Source organism: Lethenteron reissneri, chromosome 22, assembly GCF_015708825.2.
Source record: "Lethenteron reissneri isolate LAM-NWPU_2019-01 chromosome 22, ASM1570882v1, whole genome shotgun sequence".
NCBI classification, from domain to species: Eukaryota; Metazoa; Chordata; class Hyperoartia; order Petromyzontiformes; family Petromyzontidae; genus Lethenteron; species Lethenteron reissneri.
The window spans coordinates 13,718,546-13,742,897 of NC_083800.1; the positions used below are offsets into that span (position 1 = coordinate 13,718,546).

Genomic DNA, 24,352 nt, shown 5'->3' on the forward strand with positions numbered 1-24,352 from the left:
CGCAAACTACTGCCACGTATCACTCTTCAATGCGGCACAATACAACGTTCGCAGCAATCCTCACAATCTTAGTTGAGAGTTCCACAAAAAGGTCAAATATGTTACACGAAAAGAAGATATACATTTAAAACACCATTGTGATTGCTATTACACTTAATGTCTTTAATCAATGATAAACCTATAGACAGATGGCATCCTCGTCAGCCTTCATTCAATGCTAAATTTGCAGGCTACTCTCATCAACAAATAACGGCCTCAGATTAAAAACTAGACCCATGCAGTTCATAATTTTCCCCCTGCTATAAAACTTGCAAAAACCTGACCCAGGTGTGCCCTTGTGCTCCTAGAAACCTTTGAACATGAAATCCCAAAACATTCAGATATAAAACAACCTCTCCCTCCCAGCTCTACCAAAGGAATATTTATTCTCCCTAAAGTTCTCTGTTTGTAATATTGCCCCCATAATTACCCCCAGATACGTATTCATTCTGCTGATTTTCTACCTCCAATCAATCGTGTGCAAGTAGAACTTGTCTAGTTATCAAGCTATAACTTATCCAATTTCTCCGACTTCGGGATCACTCTCGACTCCACCTTATACTTCGACAACCACACCAACCACCTCATCAGACCTTGCGACTCCTGCCTCAGGGCCCTCCATTATTTACGTCCACACTCACCGCCACCAAAATGGCCAATACCCTTGCACATAGCATAGTCGGGCCACACCTCGATTCATGGCAACTCTGTCCGTGTTCAATCCTTATCGGGTAACTTCCAGAAACTTCAACAGTTGCCAAAACCGATATCGCCTGCATCGTCCTCAGCGCCTGTTATTTTCTGTTAGATTCCTTCGCCTCCCTCTGCTCCCTCCACTGGCTTCTGCATTGCCACAGGGGAAACTGTGAGATCACCTGCCTGTGCCACCACGTCTCTACTTTCGGTCACCCTTCCACTATCTATATATATAAAAGCAAAAAATTGTCTGTTTGTGGGTTTGTTTGTGGGTTTGTGTGTGTTCGCGCGCTTGCGAACGATTTGCCTCTACAACGGTGGGGTTTATGTAACAAAAAAAATAGCCAGGTACCATGCCGTAAGCCCCGTGGTACGCAAGCGCTATTCCTTTTTCACATCCGTCAACTTAAATTAGTTTAATTAGCGATTTAGTACGATTTTTGTGCACTTTACTTTTATTTATTACGCATGCACCCCTCATACCAACTCACGCACCTTTTGTGGGGAGACGGCCCATGCCAAGTCGCATGCCTTCGGTGGGAGTGAGGGAGACATTTTCTTTCACGTTAAAAATGCAATAAAAATACACTAAACACTGAGCTTAAATCTTCACTGTGTGATGTTCCCTCACGCCGATGTTTGCAGTTACTACTATATACAGTCGCTAGATGCTACCACTCTAGGCCGTAGATATTACTGTAGGGCGGCCGGGGAGATCGTGGCTGGGGGGAGGGGGGGGTCAGGGGTAGCAGCCCAGCCCCAGCCTGTCAAGGTGCCACCTCAGGCCGGCTGAACAATCTAGGCGAGGCCGGAGGCTCTGCACGGGACTAGGCCTCACCACGACACTCTGTCAGGTGAGTACTTTGAGCTATAGAGTCGATAAATACTGCTATAAAGTCAGCATATACTACTGTAGTGATAGCAGGTACCACCACAGTCGGTATGCACTGCTGTAATCATAGCAGATACCACCACAGTCAGTATGCAATGCTGTAATCATTGCTATTAGGGAACTTAAAACCCTCAAAGCAATCCGATTTGGCACTAAAGTTTTGTTTGTATAGGATCACCTTGACTAGAATGATCATCTTCTTGGTTCTTTCGGTAAAGTCACGTAGAATGGAAATAATAAAATAATAAAAATAAAACATAATAAAATAATTCTCACGACGTTTTGGCCTACAATGCAAGCAGCCGTCCTCAGGTGGAGAGCAGGTCTGTCGAGAAGACAAAGTCTGAATGACACACTCCAGGCAGTGTAATATTACAATGTATAGTCGAAGGTGGTGTATAGTAATACAGTATATAATTTAATGTTGGGTTTGTCTATGGCAGTATATAGTACGGTGTAGACTCGTGTGATGTAAGAGAATAAAGTTTAGCTGGAAGCATATTATATTTTTTGCGACATAGAATTGTAATGTATTACTTACTGTTAGTAGCTGAGCTTATTGGAGAGTATATTTAGTATACTGATGATACTATGTAGTTTATACTTTAGTTGTTTACGTGGTGGTTTAGTTACTGCAGCTACATACTATTAACATTCCTTCCCTTTATTAATGTTACCCCTATCCCCTTCCCTTTGATGCTGCTAATCCTGCATAATGCACGGGCATAATGACTTTAAACCCCCCGCCAAACCTCCTACGCATTCACAAGTAGTACTAATCGCATATCTGCATTTCGCCATAAATATGCGAAATCACTCTTGATATGCAAATTATTTTGTCTAGGCGCCCTTCCCCCCTCCATCCCAGCTTAAATAGACGCTCCAAGCCTGGAGTGTGTCATTCAGACTTTGTCTTCTCGACAGACCTGCTCTCCACCTGAGGACGGATGCTTGCGTTGTGGTCGAAACGTCGTGAGAATTATTTTATTATGTTTAATTTTTTATTATTTTATTATTTCCATTCTACGTGACTTTACCGAAAGAACCAAGAAGATGAATCCCTGCAGTCACGAAAGCTTTAAATAGAATGATCATGTCTCCATGTTAGTGATGCAGACAATGCTGATATATTTATGCTTTAAAAAACCCATGACAGTTAACTATGAGCACCTGGCCCAGCATAATGTTCCAACTCAGACTCCTTGCAACGACCAGGCCTTCCTCACACAATAAATGCCACATGCATACAATTAAATCTGCCCTCCACTTCCTTTCTTTCCCACTCGCCCCCACCCCCACAACCAACTACATATCACCCACGTGCCCTCCTAAGACACCAGTTATGCCCAATGCCCACAACCGATACATGGCAGACATCTCTCAGCTCCTCCATCACCAGTCTTTGCACAACCATGACCTACAGCTCCTAGCTGGGAGCACCCACTCGCCTACACTTTCACTCACGTCTCACACAAAACACGGAATACTGAATTTCTCTTCCACTGATTTGTTCACATTGTTGTGTTTTACATTGAGCTTCTTACGTTTAAACAATAATTTAAAAAAATATACATAGTCTCAGGTTTGTAGGGAGGTCAAAGGGAATTTCAAAGGGATGCATGCGTCCGCTTAAAACGCAAACGTCCAAACGCTTGGAAGAGGAATGTAACTATAATACACGTGCCGACAGACTCGGCTTTATCCAAAACAAATCATTATAAAGCTAGACATTATGCAGTTTAAACCGAATTTACAAACATGATGAAAGTGTTATTATTTGAAACACTGGTGTAAAGGCTGGTGTTCAAAATGAAATGCAAGTGTTATTATTAACAGCTTAGGATACATTTAATTATTTATCATTATTGCCAAATTGTGTGCACTCTAATGTGAACCAATATGGCTCTACATGTTACGCTGAATGTGACACAATAATTTGCTTGAATAGAAGAATCGTATGGAGATGTTGCTCAGTAAATTCGATTTAAAATTTATTTTTAATTAAATGTGCCTTAATTTACCATTTAATTGCAAAGTATGTCATCAGCTTTCTAAAGTCAATTACAGATGTGTACAGTCTATGTCCATTTTCGGCATCGCAAGATTTAGCCTAATGTTTTACACCACAGCAGAACGTGCAGCACCAAAGAGTTAATGGAATAGATTCGGAAGGGTCACCCTGCGATCAAAAATTTATATTATGAACATTGGCTAGCAGCTGAAATTGGTAGTTTTCATGTAAACAAATAGAGAAATAATGCTTGAAATTACTCAGGAATTGAATGACTGAATGATCTCGTCTGGTATGGGTGAAGGTACATTTACTCTATGTGAAAATATTCACTTTGGTGGTACGTACATATCAACCAGGACAACGGAATAATTTTAAACACACAAAAGAAACCCGCTCGATCTTTTGTGCGGCATTTGGCGGCGGAGGCGGGCGAGGGGGTGCGAGGCCCCGGGGTTTAGGCTGCAGCGGTTGTAAAACTCAATCCTTATCGCACGTGGGGCCCTGCCGAACACCGCCGCTTGCTACGGCTGTCATCACACATCAACGGCAAAGCGCCGCCCGCATTGCAACAAAAAAAAAAGACCGCCGCGGAATAAAATTCAAATGCCTGTGCGCCTTTCTTGAACACATAAACATGCGTCTGAATTTAAGTGTCAATGTTCCCTGAGATAAGAAATATAAATAGCTCATGTTTAAAATGACGATATTTAATTTATAAAGCCACCTTTACTTTCCAATTTCACGATAGGTGTCATGCCACAAATCAAACCCATTCACATAAACACTGTCTCATTTCGTGGATCCACTGATCTGTGCCTGTGAAAAGTTTGAAATCATCCATAACGTGCACCGGAGGTTCTCTTCTTTGTTTTCTTCCATAGAGCATTGCATTCTTTCTGCAGCATCATTCTGGCAAAACCTACACATGGTCCTTCTTCCTAACTTTATATTGGGATTATTTAGCAAGTATGGTGTGCTCTATAATTTCGATTTTTAAGATTATATGCATGGAAAAATGTTTCTCCAACAGAACCACTTTCACAATAGCTAATGAATGTTTAGTTTAAAAAAAGATAACCCGTGAGAAAGTGTCAAAAGTAACATTATTTCAAATTTGCGCCATGTTTGCAAATTCAAAAATAGTTGCCAATTTTGTACCATAAATGTTTGCCAACATTGGCCAAACTTTGCAAACAACCTTGAATTATGTTGAACACGTAGGCTTTCACGACCACTATCATCCATAATATAGGTTTTTTTCAGTTATATCGCGTAAATATAAATGTGTCATTAAACCCATGCCACCACCCAACACAGCCAAGTAGTAAAGTAATTGCCATTTTCTGTTTATGTGACAAACCTTACTACTTGGCTGTGTCGGGTGGTGGTGGGTTTAATGACACATTTATATTCACAAGATCTAACCAAAATAATCTATACTATGAACCTTTAATTCTGCAAGAATACACTTAATAGAGCAATACAGTGACCTATCTATATTCATAAACACATGGGTTTTTGCTACAGTACAGCTCTTCTGTCCCATTTTTCATATGTGCGCCCATTCACCCACTAAATGGCAGCAAGCACAAATGTGGAATTTATGGCCTGGTTAAGGAAACCTGGCCACATGACCCTTGAGCATTTACAATATCTAACGCAGATAAACAGGTTTGGAGTTGATATCCAGATTGAGCCATCCCTTGGTCACACGACCATGAAGAGGCAGGGCCAGATGTTTGAAAATGCAGCCTGCACACAACTAAGCGTTAAGCCAGCCAAGTTGCAATCCTGGAAAAACAATACTCGTGGGTAATTTATGTTAATACTGATGTAGATTACATGCAGGTATTGATGCTATGTAACACGTTTTTTTAAAGAGAGCTGCACAACATTTCACATGTGCTCTGATATGAGGTCTACTCAGGCAAGCTTATTTTATTAAAGGCTAAGATCGTCTATTTTTGGATGTGTTACATTTTTATCACATGACGGATCTGTCATAACTCAGCTATGGTTAAAGCCACAGTCATTAAACGTATCAATTTCAGAAGATCGGCCTGAGTTTCCACTTTGTTTATGAGCCAGGGTTCGCAGTATGAATATATCTATTCAGTTTAAATGCATTGAGATCAGAACAACAGTATTAACTCATTATTTTCTCAAGTGCTGAATGCAAATTGCGACATTATTCTGAATATCAAGTTCATTTAGAGATGTCCCAATTCACTATAATTAGTTAAAATAAGCCTTTAAAACACAAAACCGTATTCACACTCCACCCACCCTCTAACCACTCTGCCTGTGTTCCACTCCACTCTTAAATGCCCCACACTCACCGTTTATCATCCCCCTTCTCATGCATATAGCTCCGTGTAATTTACTATGTGCAGCACTGTCGTGAGAAACCTGAACTACAGTTGTTCATGTCCATAAACAACTTTTTTTTAAACTAACTAGACATTGCTAGTCAAGTGTCAGGGTGCAGTGCCCCCTCAAGAACCCAACCATCAGTATTATTACCCTTTGCCCCCTCCCAGATCCCCCAACATCCTCTGAGCCCCCATAACCACACACTCCAACAGCTCCTGAATAATGGAAAACTCCCCATTAGATAAAACCAGGTCTGTTTCGTGTAGATATTGGTTTTAAGTTTTTTTGTGGAATTCCGCCAATGGGTGGAATTCTGTGCCAGCGGCTGTGCTAAATTCGTGTGCACGTTTAGGCTCGATTCGCCAGGAGGAATTGGTGGAAACCTTGCTCTTCGTAAAATTGTGTAGTCAGTCAGTAGCTGAGATGTCAGCGTGCTCACCCCACCAACAGACCGAGGCCGACCAATCAGGCTCTGTCTGTCTCATACACGCGAGTGAGTGCGTGTTCTGCTGCCCTTCATCTGACCATGGAATTGTTGCACTCAGCCAGACTACTTCGCACAAATTAAAACAATAATAATGATAGTGAAAGTAAAGAAGATGATTATCATGATGAAGACAATGTTTATGTTGATGAGGAAGATGACAAGGAAGAAAAAGATTATAGTTATGATAACGTTGATGCTCAGCTGATGATCCAACCTCCCATTCCACCAACCCACAGCAACTACTGGTGCATGGTGATCCATGAGCCATATGACAGATGTCCACTGACGGCTCCAGGTACAAATTTAAGGCTGAGTCTACCTTGAGTGGCTCAATACAGATGCCAATTACGTGTTTGGTGGCCAGGAATTAAACTCAGGAGGCTGTAGTCCAGTGCTACAGTCCACCTGACCCAACCCGTGAATTGTGTGTGATTTCACACGATGGTGGAAATTGGGCGAAAGCCAATCGCCATCATTGGCTAAGCCCTAACCCTGTGCTAACCCAACCCATTAAGGACCATTCTGGCTGCACAGAATGAGTAGCGGCGGAATGGGTGCATAATTGTACAGAATTAGCTATTGTCGTGGAATGAGGGCCAAAATAGCTCCATGAATTAGACCCCATATCTGATTTCCCCACATCCTTTCCAGCATCTCAGGACACACTTGTACTTTAATACATCACAAACCCAAATTGCATTGTACTTGGCCCTGCTTGCGATATTTGACAGATTCCGACCTCTTCCTCGACCATCTGAAATCAACATCCACAACACTCTCCACTGTCCCCACCTCCCCACCCCGACCTCACCCCCCTGCCACCCCTCATCAGCTATGGCATGAGCCCGAAATATGTGGGAATCAGAAATTTCGTCGGATCAAAATTGTCATGCCTCCCTTTCCCAAGACCCTCTCTCTCAGATTAGATCTGCTACGTTAGGACCATGACTCTCTGGCCCCTGCTCTCCCATCTCACTCATGGCATAGCAAGGGGTAGCATTCAACGTGCATCTTAATGTAAAAGGAATCTAGAGTACTTTGTTGCGTTAATGTAATATTTAAAAAAACGTAGTGCATAATTTACTCTCATGATGAAGCCATTTCTGTTTCATATTCAAGAAAGGCAGGCATCAGTCCGCTCTGTTACCCGTATTGGACACAGAGCAGGTATATTTAATTCCAGTGACTCCCTTTAAGCGATAGATCTTCTGCGAATGAATTCAATTACCAACAGCATTCCTCCTTAACCCCTGGCTAGCCCAAGTCATTTGCATAAATGTTATTGTCCAAATGAAATTGGGAAACATGTTTAAATAAATTATGATGATCAAACTCTATACAATTTAATAACCCAAGTGTATATGAAAATTGAATTAAACTTGCTTTGGGAAATGAGGTACTCAATAAAAACTCCGAAAGACAAATGGGTAGCTCCACTTTCGCAAACATTGGCATTTCTCAAACTGTGAGTTACAACTTCAAGGGGCATCACAAAATACATCGAAGGGGATTGAGAAGTACCAAAACATTTAACAATTCACTCAACAGCTCCAGTGCCTTATCACTGCATTTCAGTTGTTTGCCTTAATACCCAGTTCCAGTGCAACGTCAAAGGGTTTCTCCAGATTGCAGTAGATGACTTGTGTTGTCACAAGAAAGTCTTAGGCTCGCTGACCTGTGTGACATCGTTCAAAGGGCCCAATCAAAGCAGACCGGAGAACTGTGGGGTGGGATTTCAGACATTGGCTCTGAAAATAATTTACACGTTTTGGGACAACAAAAAATATCCAAACAAATTGGTCTCTGTTGGGCACACACGGTTTCAATCTTTCCAGGCCCCATCACATAATCCATTCAGACCTGATTTCAGTTCTTGTGCAATCAGATCTGAGCTGATAAAAAAATACTGTAAACAAATAACCTGTTATGCAATGCCGCATAACGAAATAACAAAAACATAAAACAAATGCAAGGCATTGTGTTTAATTCCTATTCTGTTATTCAAGCTTTTCAAGCTTACGTTTACTGAGAAACAAAACTTTACAGATCAACCTTTATTTTGCATCTCAGTGCATGTAAGTGAGCAAAACACTGTGTCCTCAGCCAGTGTCGTTACAGTGAAATGGGTCAGGCCCTCAGCATCTTCAAGATACTTCATGGTCTCACCCTTGTCTACTTCATCCCTCTAATCTCACTCTTCTCCTCCATGACAATAAGGACCTCCTGTTAGCACACCTTTAACTGCTGTCCTTGCCATACAGAAGTTACTCCCTTTGGCCACCCACACTGCTGACTCCGCCCCTAAATGACAATTTCTCATGCGTCTGTGCTGTCATATTTGAACCTTTACCAAAGGGTAAAGGTGCAGCCCTGCAATGGCCATGCTCAATTCACTGCAAGTGGAAGGGCCTCCATTAGAGGGAGCACTAGAGGCTACGTGGTCCACTCTTCCACACTGGCGAGACATTTAGTAAGAGATACCCATACCCACGCTTTACTCCACCACACGCGACCTACCGATCGACTAACCGCAGTGAATCAATTTATACAGCTGAGTGGACAGAGGTGGGGCGGGATTTAAAGAAACCTCGCCCAATATTTCAACTGCCGCACGGATCGTTTACCACCTTTGGATTACAAGTCCATTGCCACAGCAGCTCCGTGGTGTAAACACGCATCTAAATCCTTAAAATTACTTTAAATCTTGCAAACACATTTTAATATGCTCTTATTTTACAAATTTACTTACTTAGGCTGCATGAAAGCACAATATTTAATGTCATTACCATGTAATTATCAATACCTTCGAGAGGTTAAATACATAATTCTTATTACAAACAAAGCCTGCTGAGAACATAGAATTCCCTTTTATATACTGAATTTTTTTTACTACACACCAGAGATCAAGAAGCTATACACCACTGAACATTATGTACCTATAAAGCAATCACAAATTGCATTTATAGTTCCCGCCATTCCAATGCACATGCATAAACTTTATTTTCATCACACAAAGAGCAAATCGTCTTCTTTAATAATGCTGGGTAAGCTGCTAAAGCATTCCCACATTACCAATCTAATGTGATTAATTTCTGTCATATCGACTGGCTTAAAGGTACTACCAGTATTGAGACACTGGACAAGTGTGTGTGCAACACACGTCGACATACCGTGACATTAGCCAAGCTCACAGGTAATACGGTATCAACTAAACATGAGCAGTGCAAGCAACATTTTAATTAATTTACGGAGGGAGGGGGGGAAGAATGTGCTCAAGGGATTGAGAAATGCGTGCAGCCTGGACGTTAGGCAGACAGGAGGTGGCTCGATTGGCTCGATCACAGGAGAAATGGGAACCCCCCCCCGCCCCCCCCCCCCCCCCCGATGTGGCGCGCAAAGAATGAGGGGCGTTTGTGATGGCTGATGTAGAGGAAGACCTTGTTTGATTTGCAGTTTTCTCTCGAGGCACCCTTTAATGTCAGATGGCCCTGCAGCCACGGACGGAGTGAGGGGTACTTCGATCAGCCCTGAGACGATGCCTTGCGACACACTTTGGCTTTATATAGCATCTAAATGCAAACGGGAATGTTGCTTAATGGGTGCGTTAGCCAGCTTGTCATTTTGCTGGCATCTGTTCTCGGTTTTAATAACGTTCCCGTTAATGCGCATATTTTTTTATCCCTGTCTTACATTTTACGATAAGTACAGAAAGCGTGGAATTCAAAATAACCCTAAATCCACTGGCAAAGGTCTTTATAGAAACACAAAATTATTCATAAATGATGGAGAACTTTTACATCATTAGACCTCCTTTGCCAGTACCAAAATATAATAATATGGTTTTTCCCCTTTTTTCTGGCAACAAAACTGAAACCTTTTTACGAGGAATCATGTCTGCATTAACCACAATACTTGTGGTCAAAATGCAAACAAAAAACACACTCTGATAATATATGCATTGTGGAACAATCAGTTTAAAGGACAATGCATATATTATCAGCGTGTTGTGGTTAATACACACATGATTCCTTGTAAAAAGGTTTCAGTTTTGTTGCCAGAAAAAAGGGGAAAACCCATGTTATTATATGGGGAACTTTCCTAACAATTTGCTTATTTCGTCAATTATGTTTCAATACAAGTGACATTTTATGGACATTTGTGTCTTTCCTGTATATGTCAAAAACACAACCTAGCAATGATACCTCTTCACAAATGTGACAATAACCCCTAATTCGGAGCTTGCTGCAGAATTGAAAGACAGTGGCTTAAATTCGCCACTGGATTTGGAATGATGAAATGTTACTGAAAATTGCTTTTAAAGGTTAACACTCAAAACAATTTTCTTGTATTTTAAAGTTATTGATATTTTTTTAATCTTTATATATTTTCAGTTATATTCTAAATCTGCTATTTGCATCATGCACTGGAGCAAATTCATTTCCTTTTGGACCTAACAGCGAACCACCACCTTGTGTCATTGAGAAGCCCTGGAAGATGAAATCAGAGAGCTTCTTAGGAAGTCAACTCAATATGCCTCATCTCAACCTTTAGTATGTACAGCAAATAGCGTTCATAAGCATCTCAATATCGCTGGAATGTTTCATTACCAGACCTGGATTGAGTAAGTCAAATTAAATAAATAAAAAGTGTTGGACATTTTCTTTTTGTGCAGTTATTCATGATGAACATTCAACTGAGAAGCCCGTTTAATCGATGGTAGATGCCCGGATTGGAACCCAGGCTTTTGGCAGTTTCAGCTCAGTGCCCTGATTTATATAATCCCTCTGAGCCATCCGACCACTTTAAATCCTTCTTTTGGATTCCCATTTCCACCTACAATATCCAGTATTCTCAACTACTCCATCTATTGCCAACAATCAAATAGCTAATGATTGAAAAGTGAAATGATGATTCAATTTAGATTCGTGTTCTTACCATTGGCGAATGAACTGTGGTTTTATGATCTTTCAGAAAACACCCCATCAAACTGCATTGGCTTGCATGTGCCAGGACAGCTCGAGTGTAGCACGCAGTATAGTTTGCATGGGGCAATGTCCATTGCACTTGCAGAATGTTACATCACAAGCATGTGTGGGGACCACCTCCAGTTGACAATATCACAATCATCAAGAAGCATGTTTTCATCATTCGTCTTATGCCTTCAGGATTCTGGCTGACACCATGACGGCAATGGAGAGGAACTTTTTGGTTTTAATTTTGTATTTTGGAGGAAAATGTTATATTAAAGGGTACATAAATGAAAAACTTAAATTTGATTAATAATTCACGGAACACAGCATCACGATGATAATTTGCCTACACGAGGAGTTCCCTTGGATTTTCTTAAACAATGCGCAGGCTGAAATTACCTGTGGCATAGCATCTCTGTGTTCAAGAGCAAGTCCGTAATGTATAATATGCATGACACAACAAACAGCATATTCCCACAGCAGGGGCGGTTTCTTCATTAGGGCGATTGGGCGACGCACCACCAATGTCATTCAACCACAGAGTCATGCTAGCCGTCACTAGTGCCTCTGGATATAGTCCAATCAGCGTCATGTCACGTTCTATGGAGTACCGCCTCTTTTTGGGCGATTTCACTCCGGCTGAGAATCGCCCCGAGTGGTCCCATAGACTTACATTCAAAGATGTTTTTTTTCGACCGGGGGGCGCTGCAATGCATTCTCTATGGCTTCCGGGAGGGCTCGTCCTAACGTGCTTACGTCATCATACGTAAGCACGTTTCATCCAACAATATAATTTGTCGCCACCTAGTGGAATCTTTAATAAAATAAACTTGAGTGGATTGTATTAATAGTGATTATAGAAACAAACAAGATGTATTGTAAGAGTCACTTTATTTTTCATTAATATTAAAGAAGTGAAGTTGCCTTTACATGCTTAAGCTGTTAATTTATCCATTGCATGGGTGGACCTTATCCTTATCAATCATCCAGACATTTGCCCCCCCTGAGAGATTTTGCAGGAGCCGCCACTGTCCCACAGTCAAATAGAAATGGGCTCAGAGTGTGACAATGCCGACTGAGGGACTATCCAGTTCTCATGGAAGTGATGTTTGCACAATACGATACGCAATATGGAGTGCGTAAAAACCAGCAAGAGCGAGAGAGCCATCAGGCCTGTGATGCTTCGAATCACAAGGAGATGTCCGAAGTCACTTCGTCTCTCTTGCTGAGCAATGCAGAGGAGGTGAGAAGAGCAAAGCGCCACAGGACAGGGCAGACATCACTTATGCATGGGAAGCAGGTTCCACCATCAATTTTACTGGGTGTCCACGCCACATCACAGCCCGCCAGCACTACATCACACACCACCGACGGCACGCACACAAGGGAGGAACTATCTCCAACACGAGCTTTTAAATACTAGATTTTTACGTTCACATTTTGTCTTGCTTACATAATTCATGATCTTGTAGAGCGCTGAGATGCAGTCTTGGATGAACGATGATATATAAAAAAGAACTATTGGCATTAATCATTATTAATGAGTACATGTGGATACACGATGGTGTTTATATTTTTTTAAAGAAAATCAGATAGGACCCGGTGATCAGAGTAAACCATGTAAGGCAATTTAACCTATTTAACATCAGCTAAATAAATCTTGATTAGCTGGTCATAAAAAATTTTTAGATATATGGATTTTGAAAGTAAACATTATTTTCCTTTTCCAGTCAAAAATGTACTACACTGAAGGATTGGGGTACTGTGTACTGTATATGTAATGTAAACACAGTAGGAATTTCCGATGCGGGATGCTCATTTACCAGGGTTCATATCGCAGCTTAAGACTTTCAAAATAATTCTGTTGGTTTAATAACATGAAAATTAAACATTTTATTCATGTAATCGAAATATATTAGTTAGAAGAGTGTGATACAAACATTGTATTCGATTAATAAATAAAGACATACATTAATGGAGGAAGTAAATAGGCATGTCGGATTTGCTGACAACAACACGAAGTTGTTTTCCCAAGGAAATGTAATTACGGAAAGTGTCATATTTTACTTCACAATTAGCTTGAAAATAAAATAATTGGTAGAAGACAACTGAAAACATAGCTGAATATAAATACTTGTGGCAATTATCAAAGGAACATCAGAATCAAAGTGAAGACAAATAGGAAAAACAAGAGCAGGGTGTCGTTATTCTGTAAAACTTATCTGGGTCACGAAAATCAGCAGACAGATTTGCGTTTTCAATCAGTGCGTATTTCCAGCTATGATGTATGGATCAAAAAAATGGAATATGGCAAGGAAAATCTAACCAAAAGCTAAAAGTTATACCAAACAACATGAAGGGATATATTATGTACTGGAAGTGAAAATGTATTACAGGACCATGTGGGATGACGATGATGTGGGAGGCCTTATGCCAGCAATAGATACATACTAATAATAGATGACGATGATGATGATGACTGATGATGAGTTAGAGGAGGAAAAAAAAAACATCAATTGCTAAACATATATTCGCATTTAGTTATACACCAAAGCTAATAATTGTACCCGGGACCAATATCGGGCAGCAAAAAAGATATGATGGTGACACTGGCATATGTTTCCTAAGGAGTCAAGTACCTCGGTACAGACAAATTATATTTACTTCAATAACAGACTCATTGTTTTACCATTTTTCTGCTGTTATTAAATAATTAGACTCCACCTTTAACGAGTTAATTGGACTCTGACTCGTTTGGTCTGAAATAAATCGAACCGGACCTGTTAGGCTCTGAAATCACCACGTCATCATCGTCCCCACATATTTTTTTTCCAGGAGGCCAGCGGAATCAACACCCTGGACCCTTAAGGAGCACAGCATCACAGGCAAACAGCAGCCCTCCACACGGCCTCGTAATCTCTTGGTTTGGACAGGGATTTTGTTTAATTCACCTCATGACTGTAAAGAGATGATCACAAATGTCTTCTTATCCCTCACAAACATATCTATAAATCCCAGGGGGAACAAGACAACTGAGAAGAACCCTGGAATTCAGGTTGTATGGATAAGAGATGGGGACCACCTAGGAGAGATGTTAACTACCTTGCCTGGTAATCAGGAGGTCGTGGATTCCATCCCGACCCTGATGCCTGTATATTTGTAATTTGCATGTTCTCCCCGTGGTCAGGTGGATTTTGCTCCACGTCCTCCTGGTTTTTCCCTCTATATTTAGAAACATGCGTTTAGAGCATTTGGCTGCTATAAATTTCAACATGAGCCACTTCGTTGAGCTATCATTTGTGCTAGCCAGGTCGCTTTTGAAAAATAGCTATAGTGCTCAGTGGGCCTTATCTGGTAAAACAAAAATAGTTTTAGTTTCGATTTTCTGGAACACAACGAAAGCATAGTCACTCTGGAGGATAGGACATTTGGTGGGGTCAAGTCAAGTTTATTTTGTGTAACCAGATGAGGCCTTAAGGGACCAGGTTGAATCTTATTTGCAAGAGTGGCCTGGGTCACCAAAAGGACAAAACCAAATAAAATGGAGACACAACAATGAGTAGCCTCTAAATCAATGCAACAAAACAACGGTGTTCCCTCTAATCGTCTCTTAACAGGGTCAAGAGATGTTACCGGGAAAGGATACAAATAAAAGAGGCGATCTAGGAGTCAGGCATGTTCTTGTACATACACCCATGCCCACTCTCAACACTACGATGAACAATAAACGCATGCAGTTGCTGATGCACTCCATTAATAAAGTGCAGCGAAACACGAGCCCGCCAATTTACCAGCTGTTATTCATGACAACATTTAAAATTGTACACGCAATTTTCCAAGTTAGTCCGCGAAAATAGTAAAGTGTTTACCTTATGTTCCCTGAACAAACCCTTGTTTGGAAGACCACCTGCTATACCCTTAAGCAAAGTACTATACGGTCAACATCCTCTCCTGTATAAGAATTCAGAGTGGGACTACTGCATGTAATGCCATGCAATCATCTAAGTGTGTAAAAAAAAACTCATGCATGGAACAACCAAAAACAGGTAAGGAGCCTTGAAGACAATGGAAAGAGTGGAAAACAAATAGTAGACAATTCAGTACCTCACGTGAACAAATAAAACGAAGGCATCCATGAAAAGCACAATTTGAGATTACAATACTCTAACCGCAGGGGCTTCCAGTGGGTGGTGAGTGGGGGGCAGGTGGGTCGTGACAATAGCAGGTGTCTGGGTCAAAGGTTGAAACATATCAGGAGTCTCCCCAGCCAATATGAGAACATACACGTGTACAAATAGTGGAGGATGATTGTTATATGCCTGCATATATCGATGCATATTATAAAGTGAGCGGGATGCAAATGGTGTCGGGATTGGCACCTGTTGAAAATAAATCTAGATAGACATGATTGGTGTCGTGTCAGCATTAATGAAAATGCCGTTTATTTCCTGTTTCATTGTAGCACCAGAGCACAACCTTTGCTTTATCTCTATCCGCCCCTGAACAACACGGACGCTGCCATTCACACTGAATCTCTTACTCGAGGCCTCGCAATTAAATTGGTCTTTTCTATGAAGGCTCCCCCCCCTCTCATGCTGTCAGTCATGTGGAGGGCTTCATCTATAGCAGTGGGTTTTACAAAGGGTTTTTTGTTTAACAAATATTTATTGATTTTTCCACGAGTCTCAAGGATATGAAGGGATATACTTCGCCACGTTGGTCACCATGGGTGAGTCAAGAGGACGGCCAGAACCGGGTCAGATATCAGTCGCCACTAATGTGAGTCATAGTCGTGACTCAAAGTCAGGTCGCTGGGTTCATACCACAGGGTGCTAGGAACGACACCACTGTTCCATACCCAAGGCATAGAGCAATTACGCAATAATTATGTTCTCTGTAAGTATGACAAAGCAACTAAACCACTACAATATTTTAAACAGCCTGTGAGGCTACTTTTCAATTTTATTTTTTTCCGCATCGTATTCTTTTGTAAAAGAGGGCATTATAAATGTCACCAGCAAGTCAAAGGTCGGCACACGGAGTGCTGGCAATATAAAGGGCTCCATGACGATGCACACAACCACTGTTGACAGGGACTTTTAAAAACACCTTCAAACACTCTCTTGAGAATGAACCAGAATAAATTGAAACAGCAGGCCTATGCTGTGACTCAACAAGGCTCAAATTCCACACAGAGCAGCAGGTGACAATATTAAATGCACCACACAAATTATTTTTGCCTCGTATTCTATGAAGCCACATAGAGAGAAAACATTGTCAAAATATCACGCTCTGCAGAAGCCCAAAATTGCACAATATAGTGTTGCACTTCAACAAGGTAAAGCAAACGTTAAAGGCACAGACGCCACGCTTGGTAGCGCTGGTGGATGGAATAGTCTCCCTTTTATGGGGACATTTAACAAGTCCTTGCTGTCAGGCAACTCTCGGTCCTTTGAGTTATTTTTTCAATACAACCTCTTTAAAAATCTAAATCGAGACAGATCTACATCCCTGCGATCTCAGTGTGGCCAGATAAGAGCTGCGCCTGCAGTGGAGGAATATCGGAAGGCCTAAAACTCATGCATTGATATGATTATCATATCATCCCTGGGGCTAATACAAATGGGGTCTCTGGAGGAAGATTAATATAGCTTACGTGTGTGTATTTAAAAAACAGAACACGGAAAACTTATTATCAGCTTATAGTTCTGTTAGAATCCTATTATATAAATGAGTTCACATTTTCACAGGACCTTTTCAATAAGTAACATTTTGTTTACCTGTACAAACAGAGACCATAGCCAGTCTAGACAGCTTTCTGGTTAACATACCGTTGTGGTATCAGTAACATATGTGTAATACACATTCCATGTTGCTGCATCTATTAGGGGTGCCCTATATTGAAAACGTCAAAAAACCATGAGAGTAGAGGTCATCTCCGTTAGTGGTCCTGTGTCAGTAGTGACAATTCCACATTCCTATGGCAAGACCAGTGGTTCCACAGGTCGAGCATTATTGCTGACATCCCGCAAAGTTGTACTCATTACTATTGTTACGTAGTTTAGAAATGTTGTGTGGGCAAATATTGCATACGAAGCTAACAGCGTAAATATATATATACGTACAAATATTTCAATTAACAACATGTCAATGTTCAACTGCAGTATTGTATTATGGGCTGTCAACAGACAACTTATTATATTGGAGTAAGTATGTTCTACCAATCTGGCTTCCCTTAATGATTTGAAAAAGAGTCATTGTCCAAAACATTACCTTTACAGCATATTATTTTAAGTGAAAGCAGTGCTAAAGACAAAGGTGGTAAGTTGTTTTGTTGTTCTTCTTACATTGGGAAAGCGGAATCAACCAAAAGAGCACGTTCAAGATTTTGGGGTCCACTTAAATTATTGCTATCATCTCAACAACATACAGTGAGGGAAAAAAGTTTTTGATCCCCTGCTGATTTTGTACGTTTGCCCACTGACAAAGAAATGATCAGTCTATAATTTTAATGGTAGGTTTATTTGAACATTGAGAGACAGAAAAAAAACAAAAAAATCCAGAAAAACGCATGTCAAAAATGTTATAAATTGATTTGCATTTTAATGAGGGAAATAAGTATTTGACCCCCTCTCAATCGGAAAGATTTATGGCTCCCAGGTGTCTTTTATACAGGTAACGAGCTGAGATTAGGAGCACACTCTTAAAGGGAGTGATCCTAATCTCAGCTGTGTTACCTGTATAAAAGACACCTGTTCACAGAAGCAATGAATCAGATTCCAAACTCTCCACCATGGCCAAGACCAAAGAGCTCTCCAAGGATGTCAGAGACAGGATTGTAGACCTACACAAGGCTGGAATGGGCTACAAGACCATCGCCAAGCACCTTGGTGAGAAAGTGACAACAGTTGGTGCGATTATTCGCAAATGGAAGAAACACAAAAGAACTGTCAATCTCCCTTGGCCTGGGGCTCCATGCAAGTTCTCACCTCGTGGAGTTGCAATTATCATGAGAACGGTGAGGAATCAGCCCAGAACTACACGGGAGGATCTTGTCAATGATCTCAAGGCAGCTGGGACCATAGTCACCAAGAAAACAGTTGGTAACACACTACGCCGTGAAGGACTGAAATCCTGCAGCGCCCGCAAGGTCCCCCTGCTCAAGAAAGCACATATATATGCCCGTCTGAAGTTTGCCAATGAACATCTGAATGATTCAGAGGACAACTGGGTGAAAGTGTTGTGGTCAAATGAGACCAAAATGGAGCTCTTTGGCATCAACTCAACTCGCCGTGTTTGGAGGAGGAGCAATGCTGCCTATGACCCCAAGAACACCATCCCCACCTTCAAACATAGAGGTGGAAACATTATGCTTTGGGGGTGTTTTTCTGCTAAGGGGACAGGACAACTTCACTGCATAAAAGGGATGGACGGGGCCATGTACCGTCAAATCTTGGGTGAGAACCTCCTTCCCTCAGCCAGGGCATTGAAAATGGGTCGTGGATGGGCATTCCAGCATTACAATGACCCAAAACACACGGCCAAGGCAACAAAGGAGTGGCTCAAGAAGAAGCAAATTAAGGTGCTGGAGTGGCCTAGCCAGTCTCCAGACCTTAACCCCATAGAAAATCTGTGGAGGGAGCTGAAGGTTCGAGTTGCCAAACGTCAGCCTCGAAACCTTAATGACTTGGAGAAGATCTGCAAAGAGGAGTGGGACAAAATCCCTCCTGAGATGTGTGCCAACCTGGTGGCCAACTACAAGAAACGTCCGACCTCTGTGATTGCCAACAAGGGTTTTGCCACCAAGTAATAAGTCATGTTTTGCATAGGGGTCAAATACTTATTTCCCTCATTAAAATGCAAATCAATTTATAACATTTTTGATATGCGTTTTTCTGGATTTTTGTTGTTATTCTGTCTCTCACTGTTCAAATAAACTTACCATTAAAAGTATAGACTGATCATTTCTTTGTCAGTTGGCAAATGTACAAAATCAGCAGGGGATCAAATACTTTTTTCCCTCACTGTAAATGTTTTGTGAATTAATACAATGAAAGCAAGGCCTGGTGTGTGTAATGTAGCCATCTGTATGTTGACTATCTGTATTATTTCTATTGTTTAGTCATGAGTGCTATATAAATATTGTGAACAATGAGCCTGTTTTCACAAAATAAAGAAATTGCATTAATGTACATACACACTTCATAAAACAACACACCGTCAACATCAATAAAGTGCTTTAGACATTGCCAGGGTTAATTTGCACACACTTTGGTGTATCCTGCATGTACCCTGTTTTTATGGTGGAAATTGTTCTTCACTGAACACTTCATCACATGCCCCTGGTTCTGCTTGGAAAATATGTATTGTCGCAATGGGATCTCAACTGGTTATAAAGGATTTGACTTCCTGATCGATTACTTGTGTGGGCCATAACACTGAAACGGCGATTTTTTAACCACAACCTCATCACTGTCAAAGTCCATTATAACTCCCTGGCCAAATAAGCACCTGCACAACCCACAGGCCATTAAGAACCAGCACGGGATGGTTCTCATGCGGCACTCATCTGCACTAGTACGTGTAAAGAGTCAGGGAACTGAACCTTTTTTCCTGGAAGCGTTAATGTCGAATATACAGTGGGAGGTAACAGTATCTGTGTCCCTCCTCAAGTCTGATATGAGCGTATCCATCACCCATTGTGAGCATAGCGTGTGGACAAGTCACCAAAAAAGATCACGAATCAAGCAGAAACGACCCCGGGGGAGCGTGGGAACACAGAGTGAACGGTATACGGAAGGAACATCGGGGAGAACTACGGGGCATGGATCTGAGAAGGGGGAGCGAATATCAAGATTACTAAAAACAGCCACTTCACCATAGATGTGCATGAAGAATGCTGCCACTCAGGATAGAACTTGTGTCCACACAACACAATGAGTTACATATGCAACTGCTTCAGTCGTGGATAAACACATACGTGTTTAATATATTGTCAGAATCGGTTAAGTTTGCGTGTTCCAGGTTCAAGAAATTAGGAGGTATGTGCTTGTTATTTTCTCACCCCAGACTGAAATACCCACAAGTAGAATTGGATTTGCATGCATTAGCCAGGATATTCTGTTTAGGATGCACCGCAAGCACAAGTTACAGCACCAAATTACCCCATGTAAAAAAAATCCCCATCAAATCTTCCCTCCACTCTTACCAGTCAACCACCCCTTTCTACAGCCCCTCTCTATAAATTTAACTAGATGGTAATGTAGGTCAAAAGACAAAAAAATACAAGCTCCGTATTAATGCTGATTATTGAAGCAGGACCAAAACTAATAGCACACCCATGGAGCAATTGGCAATTTATACCACCGTCTCACCCGGAATTGGATGATCCCATTTGTTTCTGATTGCAGAAACAGACGGTGGGGCCCATTCCAGTTGCCGTACACAATGTCCACACGGCCATCTTTGTTGAAGTCAGCAAGAGCCACTCCACGGCCATGGCAATCGGCGTCGGCCACTCCTGCGTAGTGACACACACACACACGCGCGTACGAGCACGGACGCGCACACAGAGCCAGGTTAGACTTGCTCGTGAAAGCAAAATTATCTAGAAATGCGAGCAAAGCCGGTAGCGCATGTGAAGGGGGCTCTATTGTGGGTAGCACCATACAGGGTTTTCTCACCTTCTGTGTGATGTTAACTAAAAGTGTCAGTCACTAATTTTAAGCAAATTTAACACCAATTATGGTGCAACATTGGCAGTGGTGTACACAGACTGAAAATATACACAGCCATCATTGATAACACTACTTTCTAATATAAATATACATTTATAGACAGCTAACATTTCAGGCTGTGGTGTGTCTGCAGAGCCGAGATTAAAAGGCAAATAAAACATTTTGGCTGACATAGTGAGAGAACACATTTGACTTGTGTTGCCTTGAAAAACTAAGAAATATTGGATAGCTGAAATGTTTTGAAAGTTTAAAGATGAATGGTTTCAAATAACAAATACTTGATTGCTAACAGACATTTAAATGGTCAAACATACACGCACACAAACACAAATTGCCTTAAGTAATCAAAATGAATCATGGTGAAAACGATTGTGTAAGAGTGGCTATGATAAGTCTATTGTCATGTTAAGTCAATTCCTTCACAGTGTGTTCATTTGAAAATGCATTCCTAGGGGTTGCGGCAGTGTCTCTGAATAATGCGAAGGTTGAAAGAGCAGAATGTCTCATTATTACCACCCTAGACTCGGATCAGCTCGCAGTGTTAAATGGACATGTCATATTTTCTTAACAAACATATGAGCTACATGTTATCGAACAAACCTTCACAATTCAAGACTGGACGTACAATTTCGCATTAACACCGAGCCGTGCAACGTTGGAATGCCCTCACTCTTGTTAAACATCTTAACGTGATGCATGCGGTGGTGACCATGAGCAATGGGCCAGCATACGATGGTCTGCCATCGCGGCACTTCTCCTGAAAGCCTCCTATTGCTGCCAGCGATGTTTCCGCAAAGGAGAAGCAGCAGTGAACACGGGCTGCAGGAGAAATAGGTTTCATCCTTCAACTTCTACATTTATATATCGGCCATTGGGTGTGCCTTTGACCAACACACATGGAATGTGCCTTATCCCATCAGTTCTAGAAAACTAAGCAGATTTGAGCCTGGATAGAACCAGGACGGGTGATCAACACCCCTAACACTGGGTGCGGTAATCTTTGTATGAGCAGCATAGGGCATTACAGCAAACTCCATTGTTTTGCACTTCCCCTATTTTCTCCAACCCATGATGACCAGTGCGGTGAGGTATGGTCAAGGAGCACTCAAGACCTGCACAGCACGGGGGGTCGTCATCCAGCAGTGGATTTAAAAAAGGGATGTACGAAGACGTTTTTTCACACGGTATGTAGCTAACTGTGCTAATCGGAGGTGCGGGGGAAGGTCAACAAACTAAACACAAAACGCAGTTCTAAATAAATACGTTTTCAATCTAGATTTCAAAGTGCATAGCTCCATTGGCTTCCTAATATCCGAAGGAAAAGCATTCCAGATGGCCGCAGAAGCGGATCTTAATGCGGGCGATGCAGTGACCGTCTTTGTTCGATGGTTAGCCAGAACCTGTTGCGAGGATGACCGGAGTTTGCATGATGATTTATGCTCCTTGAAGAGATCAACAAGGTATTGTGGTTCATTTGTGGCAAGTACTTTGTATGTAATGAGTGCATGTACAACGTGATACAGGTACAGACAGTCCCCGGGTTACGGAAGGGTTAGGTTCCTGAGAACGATCCGTAACCCGAATTTTCCGTATGTCAGAAACTGAACAATTTTCCCTCCAAAATCAACGATAAAATCCCATAGCTGGAAATCGTTGTGCCTCCCCTACCATTTTCTCTCAGTACTGCATCGCGCCGTCGTCCGTTTTCTATCACTACCTGTATCGTATCGCTGTACATACGCTCTGCACTTCCTATGATTCTTTAATCGAATATAAACCCTAACACTATCCATAATTAATATCAATTGTTAACAAAAAGCAGTCGCTTACGAATGTTCGTTTACCTTGCATTAGGCTAGGTCTAGACTTCTCTGATCACTGATGGCTGAGACCATGAGCAACGAAGAATAATTGTGTTAAAGATAAGTAAATACAGTAAATAACTCATGAAATAAACTTAAAATGAAAAAAACTAGCAACAGAAACATGGGAAAAAAGATAGTTCTAAGAATTACGTAACGCTACAAAAAAATCAATTTACCTTAATCCTAGTGAAGCTCAGGCTCGGTGAAGGTGGCGTTTTGGTGGAGCGAGTTATAAGTCGCCTTACTCACTCCGCAGTATTAATCCGCAACCTCACAGAGTGGCACTATTTGCGCTTGCATAACTAATGCAAAAATTTCCGCATATTGACTTTTTTTACATGATTCATGGAACATTTCCGTAAGGTTGGATTTACGTAAGTCGGGTCTTCTGCAACCCATGAGACTTACTGTAGCAATTAATAAAAACAGGTTGAATAATCAAGAGAACAGCAGCCCTTTATTTAAATGAGACATTTCAACTCCAGCAAGGAGATCATAGTCATCATCAGTGCGCAATACATCCATGAAGGTGCTAGGCTTCCATGGGCCAGGGGAGTGGACAGTCACAGCTCACCTCACAATCTGCCATCTATAGGCCTGTCTACAGACAAGACAAATGAAATAGCATTTTTAAAACGGGGGTGATGATAGGGGGGAGAAAGAGATACATTATTTTTGAGTGGAGAGAGGCATTGATATGCGGATGTGGATTGGGGATTAGAGTGTCTGTGTGCATGTGCGCGTGCTGTTTGTGTATATACGTATGTGTGCACGTGGGGAGGAGTAGTGTAGTGGTTAGCGCGCTGCACTACGAACCCGGCGACCCAAGTTCGATTCCGGTTTACGGCCAACACCAGTGCCGATAATCTGAACCAGCCCTGGGCCTCCCTAGCGCGGTGTCTATATTACAGTTTTTTTTTTGTAAGATCGGGTAAATATAAATGTGTCGTTACCTGATCAAATTAAACGAGACCCAACCAACACCTTGGAATGTAAGACAATGACAATCATTGCCAAGTTATCAATTCCAAAGGAAGAGCAAATACCTGATCAAATCAAGGGCATCAAAACCACCAAGACTTTATGGGCTACCAAAGATTCACAAACCTGATGTCCCATTAAGACCCATAGTTAATACAATCGGCTCTGCCACATACAAATTAGCACAATAAGTAACAAAACAAATACAGCCCTACAAGGGTAGGACCTCTTTGTTCATAAAAACTCAGAACATCTCGTAGATATAATTAAAGATAATAATCTTAACCCTAATGATATT

The 24,352-nt window shown here is 41.5% G+C and overlaps 1 protein-coding gene across 1 annotated transcript in view; it reads right to left on the reverse strand.

Annotated features, from left to right (window-relative positions):
* The window catches only part of CRTAC1 (cartilage acidic protein 1), a 502,395-nt gene that overhangs the window by 354,583 nt on the left and 123,460 nt on the right, over positions 1 to 24,352 (reverse strand). Inside the window, exon 6 of the mRNA XM_061556622.1 lies at positions 20,846 to 20,991. Coding sequence (XP_061412606.1) covers positions 20,846 to 20,991 — 146 coding nt within the window. The remainder of the gene's footprint in view (positions 1 to 20,845; positions 20,992 to 24,352) is intronic.